Below are 10,674 nucleotides of genomic sequence, written 5' to 3' on the forward strand. Positions count from 1 at the left end.
GCCCTTTCCCCTCCCCTCGCCCCCGTTTCTCGCCGATCCCGGTGTGGGTTTTGTCAGCTTCTCTCTCTCTTTACCGTGCCCGCGGTGCGCCAGGCTGGGGCACGGGCCCGGGCAGAGCGGGAGCGCGACCCCGCCGCCCTGCCCGGGCAGCGCCGGGCACCGCCCGCCGCCTCCCTGCCCTCCCTGCGCCTTCGCTCCCGCGGGAGGGACCTGCCCGCCCGCCCGACCACGGCTGCTGCTTCCCGGGAAAAGACGTCCCGGCGCTCCCTTCCCCGCAAGAGCCACCCCGCGCTACGGGGCAAGGGTGCAGCCACTCGCCGGAAAGGGACGGGAAGCGGCGCTCAGCCCCGCCGCACTTCTCCCGGACGGAAGGGCCGGCTGCCATCCCCGCGGGGGCAGAGGCAGCGCAGCGGGGGCAGGGTTCGGGGCAGGAACCTCACCTCGGAGCCGGTCTCCGCAGAGGCGCAGGAGACTCAGGGGCCCGCGGCCCAGCACGTCCCGCTCGCCGTCCGCCGCGGGCCCCTCCCGGCAGGGTCCCCGGGGGTCGCCCCTGCCTCCCCGCCGGCCGCCGCCTCCCTTCCGCATGGCGCGGGCCCCGCCGGAGCCCTGCCTGCCGGGCGAGTGCGGCCGGCGGCCGCGGCTGGGGCTGGCGCCCGGCGACTGCTGCTGCTGCTGCTGCCCGGGCTTGAGCGGCGGCGACTCTTTGTTCCTGCCTCGGCTCGGGACGACCATCTCCGCATAGTCCCCGCCGGGGCCGGAGCGCCGCGCCGGAGGGGAGGGCAGCCGAGCCGAGGGGGCGGTGCTCAGCGAGGAGCGTCCCCCACCCCCTGGCAGGGCCCGGAGGCCACGGGGCGGAGCCGCAGCCGGCGGGCTCGGAGTAACGGGGCGAGGGGGCGGCCGGTGCTCGCTCCGCCGCCGCCGCCGCTCCGCCCGGCTGGACACGTGGGGGCGGGGGCGGCGCTGCCGGCGGGGCGGGAGCGGCCCGCAGCCCCGCTCCGCCCGCCGCTCACGGACGCGCCGCCCCGAGCCCGGCGAGCGGCGGGAGGAGGAGGAGAAGGGGGAGGCGGGAGCGGGGCTGTTCCCGCTCACTCCTTCCCGCTCCTTCCCGAGAGACCCCTGTGGTTCTGCCGTCGGTCCCCGTGCGGGCGGGCTGCCCCCGCGCTGCTGCGGCCTCGCCCTCTGACACCGCTTGGTGTTTCGCTCAGTTGCCGTCCCCGCTGTTCCCGGGCCGCTCAACTCTAATATCGTCTGCTTAAACTGAGCCCACCCTAAAAGTGCCCAGCGCCCCTCCACCCGCCCAAATCCCCAAAATTTAACTCCCAGAAGCACTTGTCTGTGTTGTTGCTACGCCCTATAGGGCTTCCGCACCACAGAAAACACCCCTCTTCTTCCTTCTCCTCCTTGTTCTGGAGTTTTATTGTGGGTTTGCCTTTGCAATGCGGCCACTTTGCTCATGAGCGCCCTGCAGATCCAGCCAAACCCTTGCTTGGGGTTCAGAGGTTAAAAGGCCCCGTTGCATAGGTTAAAAGTTGCCCCGTTGCAACTCTGTTATGCGGACGCTTGGGACATGAGGTGTTTCATGACTTTTCCAGAGCTTCAGGAGCTCCCAGTCACAATCCCTGAAGTTCCTACTCCAATTACTCCTCTTTGAAGAGTGACGAATATACAGCACAACTGTGGAACAAGACCCAGCTACAGCAAAGCCATTGTTCTTCCTCTTTCGTGTGCTCTCCTACTCTGCACAGAACAGCGCTCAGGCAGTGGCTCATCCGATAGGGATATTAATTTAAATACCACTTTTTGGTGGTATTGGTTAAATATAGCAGAGTATAACATATAATGTATTCAGTAAATGCAGCCTCTCCAAACAGATCCATTTGGCTCTTACTTCTTCTACCTCTTCTTCTTTTTCTCTTTCTTGACTGTAGCTATTCCTTGCCTTCCAGGTGCTCCTTATTGCTGTCTTCAGGCTTTTCTTTATCCCTCTGCACTCTTCATTTTATGTTCTTGCTCAAAAAAGTTTTCTATGTTTGACCATTTAACTCTGTTTACTTTTCCTAGCCTTTCCACTTTTTCCTCTGACATAACATATGTATGTTTCTTCTAAAATGTTTACAACCTCGTTATGTCCATCTCCTTTTCTTAATTATTTTTATGAATCTTCTGTGAAACACAAGGTTTGAGTCTAATGTGGCAAATACCACACTACTATTTTTAAAAATTATTAAACAGATAGATAACTGTCACATTGTTAGCTCAGAAAGTAATTTCGGTTCAGATTCAGCTACTGAGGCAATGGAAGTGTAAGAACAGGATGGCTTTTGCTGTCTTTGTGGTAGTAATAAGGTCATTTACACCCCAATAAGGTTGTGAAGATAAAACTGGGACTAAACAAACCAGCCTGTGGGACTGACAGAAATCCTGTGTGTCCAAGTCCTCTTGGCCCATATTTCTTTCCCTTGCTGGGGGAGAATCAACCTTTTACCACTAGCTGTTTTGGGGAAATAATTTTAAAGGACATGTATTACACTGATCTCAAAAAAGCAAGCAAGGAAGAAGCACAATTTTTCATAGAAGACAGACGGTCTCCTGAGTACCCAGGCTCTTCTTCCAACATGAATTATGTGTGGCAGTTTCTTATTGCAAGAAACATTTATCTGTGCTTATTACATCCTAAATATAAATGAAGGCATAAAAGGAACACCTTTCAAGTGTTTGAAGACTACATACTATTTTCCCCACCTGCTTTTCAGGAGAAAAAGTCCCACAATCTGCTTTTCTTTGTATTTGATTTTAATTGAGTAGCCTTGTTATAACTGTTGTTGCTGTCTGAGTGATTGAAGGGTACAGACTCCAGATAGAGTTTTGTACATAACCAGCATAGAAAAAGAGCAATATGATACATTCTGCTGATTTTTAACTCCTGTAACCTATATTTCAATTTTTGCCAAAATCAATAGAGTCATGGAACACTTAGAAACTTGAAGGGTTGATATTATTAAGGTTCATAAAATTGCTGTGGGATGGCTCAACCATTGAGATTAACTAGGCCTGCTCCAGCCTGCAGCAGATCAATTACCTTCAGGCTGTTTTCTCTGAATAAAACTCTTCAGGCAATTTATTTCAACAGGTGCCACCCACAGAAACTGACTACAAAGGCACATACTACTAAACAATTCTAAAGGTTTTAAAAGTTACTATAAGTGTACAAAAACAGAACATCACATTCTTAAATATAAAGGTGCCCATATTCAGCAACCATGAATTGCTATAGAAAACCTCCAACACTATTTCGGAAGAGCTGCAGTAGAGCAGTACACCTCTAAAAATAAAATGACATTTGTTTCAAACTACAAGATACAAGTAATAAGAAATGAAACGTGGGTATATATCATCACAGGAATTGCATATTTTTTTGAGAAGTGCTATGTTTAATATCCAGTATCATGTTTCAGACAGTGTGGCTCATTACTAATCCTGCACACTACAGCAAAAGGAGTGATTCCAATGAATCTTTCTGTTTATAACAAAAAAGGAAGGGAAGGAAAGAAATATATCTCTGGAAATAAATTAGATTTTTCTGAACTCTCAAGGGTGCTGACAGACTAATACAAGTACATAGGAGAGAGACATTGTCTTGATCAGATTGTCCTAACTTCTTTTGTCCAGGGAAAGCAAAATACGTGAGAGTTTGTTCTACAGTTTTCTGCTGTCCCAGAACAAGGCACATTCTGGAACGCAATATTTCTGTTTCCACTAGGTCTTCTCTATCTCTTTGCTCACACATTTTCTATGATCACTGGACTGTCCCTTCATATTTCCAAATCACTGACAGATATCAGCAATCTTAGTTGCATAGTGGTTGTGACACGCTGTCAGTGGAAATAATTCACAGTCCTTAGGAACAAGCCCCTGCTAGTGAAGCACATTGGCCTTGGCAGTCCCTATACATTCTCTAACAGCATTCATTCCTCAGGATGCTGGACAGGCTCACCTCATTACCAAACAGTAACGGAGAGCTTGCGTTCCTCTCCCCACTCATTCTCATCTTCTGTATTGTTTCATTACAAAAAAGGCTTTTCTTTTTCTCTTGCTTCAAGTGAGACCTTTGCTTTCTAGTTTGTTACCAATACAAATCCTTTCTCTCTCCAGTCACCTTCAAGGTGGTCTGAATAGGGGTCCCTGTAGAGATTCCCTTTTTCAGTCTGTAAAGATGTTTCTTGTACTGCTCTGCTTTGTTCCAGTGGCACTGCCTCAGAGCGTATTCTGCAGATTTTGTGACAAGGCTGCCGTTTCCACCTACCACAGGGCTTTGCTACTGTGAAGTTTCTGTTGATCCCCCATACTTTCACACGTTCAGCAGCAGACTTAATAATAGCAGGACTGCATTGTAGCAAGCTAGGGAACTTCAGACTCCCTTTTCTTGGTTCATTTAATCCAAGGTTAGCATGCAATGAAGGCATGTTCTAGAAAGTATGTCTCTTCAGAAAACCACTGTGTGACTGGTAAGATGTACTCAACCTAGCATTAAATGAGCTATTTTGAGTGCTGACAGCAAGAGAGCTGCAGCAATGTGGTGCTCAGAGCCTCAGGTAACTAACCAGGATGTTAAAGCATTTTGAGCTCCACGCCATATGGCCATATCTGACTTAACTCATTATTTATACTACTTGAGCTTCAGCCACAGAACAGACAAATTCTAATGTACAGAAAGATCTTTATGAAAACAGAAATATTTGTGACCTCTTCTTGTGAAGACCAGGCTGAATATAAGTGCAGAAGACAAAGGAGTCTTGTAAGGCAGAAGTACAGATGCGGGGTTGCCATTGGAGTTTGTACATGGAGGAATTTGCTAGGGAAAAACAAAAGCAGCAGAATGCAGTGGCAAACTGTTATAGTGTGTACCTTTTCCTTTCTAACAGCTTTGTGGGACCAGTTCACTTTCTGCAGGATACAAATATTCCCCCTTGAGCTAACCCCTTTAAGCATACATTACCTGTATTCTGAGGAGGGGGACATAGGCTCCTGGTAGGTTAGTAATCTGATGTCTGCTTGCACATGTCTGCTCATATCTATCTTCTCTCACTTTTAAAATTGTAGGTGTATTAACTTTAACTTTTATATATATATAAAACCATGTAAAACTGGATTATCTGTATCTGTATGGCTAACTGCTCATACAACCAAAACCTTGTTTCTACTAGAAACAAATAAGAACAATTTACCTAGCTTGTCTACCCTGGCAACAGCAACAAAAGAAACAAAAAATCACGTATTTTGAATGAGAGGTCATGAAAGCCCTTCTATCTTTGACATGGAAATTACTTCCTTTGTTTTTATAATGTTGATTATGAGCCTCAGACTTCCTGCTGCCAGAATAACACTGAAGAACATTAGTGACTCAGAAAACCTTATTCGCTTCCACCAGAGTTCTGGTTATTTCTTTGCTTTCAGTTTCCAGTACCATATATTTATGCTACCTTAAGTGCTTCCCTGAAGCTCTGAAGAAAAAAAAAAAAAAAGTTAAAAAAAGGGGCCACTAAATACTGTGACTTCAAAAAAGAAATTGTGAGAACCTTTTAGGTAGCTCTAACATATTGCCAGTTACCCTTCTTCCCTTGCTGCAGACAGAATGATGAAAGAGCACAGGCGCTCATCTGCCCTATTGAGCAGCTGACTGGGAAAATTTGGCAATGCTCCTTCCTAAGTTGTCACAGGGACATTTCTCTCTCTCTCAGGATTTTTCATAGACATGCACAGAGAGAAATGTCCCTGTGACACTAAGTCATGGAGTGTAAGCATCTCCTCCCAACTGAGGCCTGGAATGTTTCTGTAATTCTTCACTGTTCTGAGGACTTTTAACTCCTCTGCATGACATAATCTCCTTACAGATTTCAAAATGAAGATCTCTTGCTGTACATGCCACATTCTCATTGCGTGGCATTTGGCCACTGTGAGTAGTCATGCTAATTTGGCATAGATGCTATGATTCACAGCCACTGCAACTGCATCTCATTATGCTTCTATTTGGAGGAGCAAATTATAGAGTAAGTTATCCGAGGACCACAGAACTCAATATTTACAAGCAGAAGTGATGGATCCGGCTTCCCCTAACCTGATTTACTAGCCACGGTGGTTTTACTTAATTTTTTATGGAGTCGGTGTTTATCTGCTACGTCTCTAAGTAGCAGCTGCCAAAAGATGCGTCAGAGAACACGGAGGAAACAGCTTGCAGCGACCAGCAGAAGCTAAGTGATAACAACAGAACAGGACCATATGAACACGGGCTGAGCTACTACTGTATTTCATGGCAGATGCTCGCTGTGTGAGATTGAGAATATAGACACCACTCATGGTGGAAATACAGGAAGATCAGCAATAGGCTTAGAAACAGGAGGAAAGCGATGATCTGGAAGTGCTCACAGAATAACTTTTCAGTGAAGAACTGGCAGAGCAGCCAGATGTGAGAAACGGTGGGGCTCTTGAAATATGTTGCCATATTGAAGTCAGTATATCTGCATTGGTGGAGATTTATTGGCAAATCTGTTTTGGCAAGAGAATCTTGTGGACCACTGTGAAATACAAACAGCTGTATCAGAAACAGCTGCAGGGTCTAAGCTTGCCTGTTCAGATGTTTGCAAGTTTATTTTTCACTCTTTGCTTAACCTGATTTTCATTTCAGGGGGGACTCCAGAATGTGTTTTGCTGCCCTGGTTACTGGAGGTCAAGAAGAGGCACATTAGGACAGTGATAGAAAGTACCTCTGGCAAGCTGAGTAGCATGGCAGACAAGACTGAAGACAAGATAATCCTACACATTAAACACCCCTTAAGTGACAAACAATTCTTGGTTTGGGAATGCTACTTGCTTCCTGTATATGATTCAGAAAGGGTGACTTCTTTATGAGAAACTGAGGTGACTAACCCAGTCACTTTGAGGGTGCAGGTAATTTTCTTGGTCGATCTGGTCTTTTTGCTAGATACGTTATGAAGAGGAGGAAAAAAAGAGATACTGAGGCTTCAAACCCTTTAATCTATACCCATAGAAGACTAAAAATATGCTACAAATTTTACACATAAAAATTTTGAAAATGGTACTTGGAGTTCCTGTTGGTGACTAAAAGTAGTAGTTGCATCTTCTCATCTCCTTCCCCACCTTTTGAACTTTTTGACAATCTGTCTCCAAGCATGATCCTAAATACTTCATTATACATTCTTAAACTTTGTTAAGAATGGCACCCAACTCAGGCTTTAAAGTCTGTGTTCACAAAACATTAAGATGTTCCACAGTGTCAAGCATCTTGATGGAATTCATCCCTTTTTTTTAAAATTTATTCCTGTGGAAGTTTGTAGTGATCCTGCCTTTACACTATATCCAAGTCCCACCCCTCCTTGTTTTTTGACATTATTTCTCTGGTCTCTAGAACTACTAAGAAACAGACAGAGTTTTTGTTTGTTGGTTTTTTTTTTTTCTCTGTTGGAATAGGGCATTTGTCTGTGTCTGATCAGCTGCGTTCACAAAAGGGCTCCATTACAGCCCCGTTTGTAGCTTATTTTTGAGGTCACAGTGCCCTCTCCTGTCCAATGCATCCTCTCTGCTGCTGCATCATCACAATTGAAAACAACAGCGGGTGAAATAACGCGTTCATTTGTGTTTCAATATACTCTTTCATCTAGGCTAGTAGGCCAAGTCTGGCGTTGTTTGATTCATTGAAAAGAAAACAGATTGGCTGGGCCATTTTCACGTCTTGCTGACTAATGCTGCTTTGTCAGAGTTGCTGATAATTTAAATTAAACCACTGGTCTAAGCGGATCTTGAATCACACCTGACTTGTAAATGTTGTGTAAGTCTACATAAGGAAGCACTTGGAGATGCATGCAAAGTAAGAAGAATCAGGCCTGTGTTTCAAGTACAAGTTGTAAATAGCTCTGCCACAGATTTGTATTGCTCCAGGTGATCATTCCAGCTCTGCAGATACAAATTACCTGTTACTTACCGAGGTGTTCTTTACAAGCTCCTCTTCAATTTGTGTTTGTCTTCACTCTCTCCACGAGTGGTGTGTGGCAACGTAGGTAGTTTCACTTCCCTGTGAGTGCCACCTGGAGCACCACAGACTGTCCTGTGAGAATGCCTGGGACCATTCCTGCTGGCCCACCAACTTGTGGTCTTGTGCTCACAAGTAACCACAGACCCTTGGTGGCGCTCCCTCTCTTATCCCAAAAGCCCCATTTACATTTTCACAAGGCATGGACTGCTCTGCCAATTCCATCCCTACCATTAGAACTTTCGATTTTACTAAAAGCAATTCAAAAGAAGTATCTATAGGCAACAAAAATCTCTAGCCTCACCCATTTCTCAAGAAGCATGCAGCTGTCAGACTGAAGAGATTTTATAAAGGAAGGGGGAAAATTCCTAAAATATACTGTTTGCTACATATTATCAATTTGGTTTTAGTTTGACAGAATAACTCATTGTGCTCAGACAGCAGCAGCTGACTTATTGTTTCACCAGGCAGGTGCAACCACTCCAGTTCCTCAATGTGCTACAACTTGTTTCCCAGTAAGGGATCTTGTAGCATGGCTCCCTGTGGCATGACACGTGGGAGTTCAGAGGATTTCTCTTCCAGAGAGATTGCATTGATGATATATATCATTGATGATGGACTGAAGCCTGAATACAGGATGGCATTCATCTTCTCCTGCTAGCCCCACAGCTAAATGAGGATAATTCACTAAATAATGTCCTTTCAAGTGTGCATATACAAGTGTATGTGTTTGCATGCACGTATATATAAAAAGCATCAATAAAATGCTAAAAATCTTGCACTGCTAGGCATGGAAGGCATATATCACAAGACAGACCTGTCTTTTGCCATTTCTCCCATGCAGCTATCATGTCATGAAGTCACAGAGAATTTCACTGAGTAGAGCTGTGGTTCCAGAATGAGTCCCAGGCCTGCGCCGGAAGGATACTATGGCCCACTAGTAATCCTGGGTTTTGCTACAGAAATACTTCATTGGAAGGATGTTTTTAAATTGCCACTTAATGGAAGGAGAAAAGGATGTCAAAGAGCAGAATGACTGTCAGAACAAGATGATAAAGTTTTAAAAGGTATTTCCTCTTTAGGGAGTACTTTCTGATCTGTTGAGGTACTTGGAAAAATTCTGTCTGCCTTTCCAACAGACCACTAACAACTCAAAACTGCCTGCACCAGGTTTGAAGTAGTTTCATGTTTGCACACCATATGTGGAGTTCCATTTTACAGGCAGCATGGAACTTCCACATTTCAGCTGTCATTATAAGCCTTATTGCCAGCATTGTCAGAAAAACTGCAGAAGAAAGAATACAAAATGGATTATGACAGTCTTACTTTGCAGTCATCTATTAACTTTAGTTAGTACTGGGGAGATCTCAGCTAAAGGAATGTGTCTGATAGTGAACACTGCACTTCACTAGTGCAGACCCACTGAAAGACAGGGACTTTTCCTAATCTCCTTTATCCCTTGCTGTCATCCTTATTTTACATCAGCCATGGTAGTTGCAAAGCAGATTTCCCCCTCCACCAAGCACATACACACAGCAGAAAACACCCCTGAGGTCTACACAAGGAAGATGCAAAAAGTAGCCTGGAGAATAGTAATCAAAAGAATGTAATATCAGTTTTCAAATAAGCAAAAGGTCGGTACAATAAGTGACAGAAGCATGGATAAGGAGTAAAGGGCTAAAATTTCTGTCTGGGTCAGGTTAGATATCAGGGCCAATTTCTAAAGAAAGAATAGTTAAGCGTCAGAATCTTTAAAGGACCTGTGGAGTCTCCATTGTTGAGGTCTCTTAAAAACAAAAAAGATAAACATCTTCCAGAGGTGGTTTAATTATAAACTGATCTTGGCTTGAGTCAAGGAGATGATCTTGGAAGACCCCTTCCTGCCCTACCTATTATTATTATATACCAGTTAATCCCTCCGTGAGTATGAAAAAAATTCATCCCAAGTACCCCCTGACCCAGCTTTGAGCTTGAGACCACCCAGCTCCTAATATACCGAGGAAAATGCTACTTTTACCCTGAGATGCCATGCTGTTTATCACAAAGGCTCTATGTAACTTGGAGATTATCAGTCTTCAACAGTAAACTACATGGGCAACACCTTCAAATTTTGCCACTACCTGAAAAAGAAAAAAAAAAAAGAAAAAAAAAAACACCCAAGAAAAGAGAAAGAACTTTGAAAGCAGAAGAGCGGAGACAAACCTGTAATATTTGCTTAGGCCTTTCTCTTGAGGTGGGAGAGCAGAAGAAGAAAAGAAGGAAAAAGTAACACTGAGTTTGCAGTCGAAAAATGCCTGGGTCTTAAAGAGGTACACAGGTTTCACTACGAGGTCTGCCACAGATCTATTTTCTAAGTACAGTGGATAGTCTAAAATGAAGTGATAACAAGGAAGGAAGAGAACTGTGACAATATTTGATTTTTAGCATTGAGAATAGGGGATGTGTATGTGGAATGAGAATGAAGAGGAGTAGGCAATAAATGAGGAAGAAAATGAAAAGTCAGAGGACAAAGAAGGAAAGAGGAAAGAAAAGTCATATTAGAAAATAACCTTAATTGTGCAAGTTCAACAGAGGCCTAAATCCACCAAAGATTCTGTGCTTTTCAGTGTTTCATATGTTTTTAAAGGAGT

At 44.7% G+C, this 10,674-nt stretch overlaps 1 protein-coding gene across 1 annotated transcript in view; it reads right to left on the minus strand.

The window, feature by feature from the left end:
• DPY19L1 (dpy-19 like C-mannosyltransferase 1) overlaps nt 1-827 on the minus strand; it is a 44,639-nt gene extending 43,812 nt beyond the window's left edge. The window contains exon 1 of the mRNA XM_021553274.4: nt 441-827. Within this exon, the coding sequence (XP_021408949.3) occupies nt 441-732 (292 nt within the window). The 5' untranslated portion in view covers nt 733-827. The remainder of the gene's footprint in view (nt 1-440) is intronic.
• Between the last annotated feature and the right edge of the window lie 9,847 nt (nt 828-10,674).

Source organism: Lonchura striata, chromosome 2 (genome assembly GCF_050655825.1).
Source record: "Lonchura striata isolate lonStrDom1 chromosome 2, ASM5065582v1, whole genome shotgun sequence".
NCBI classification, from domain to species: domain Eukaryota; kingdom Metazoa; phylum Chordata; class Aves; order Passeriformes; family Estrildidae; genus Lonchura; species Lonchura striata.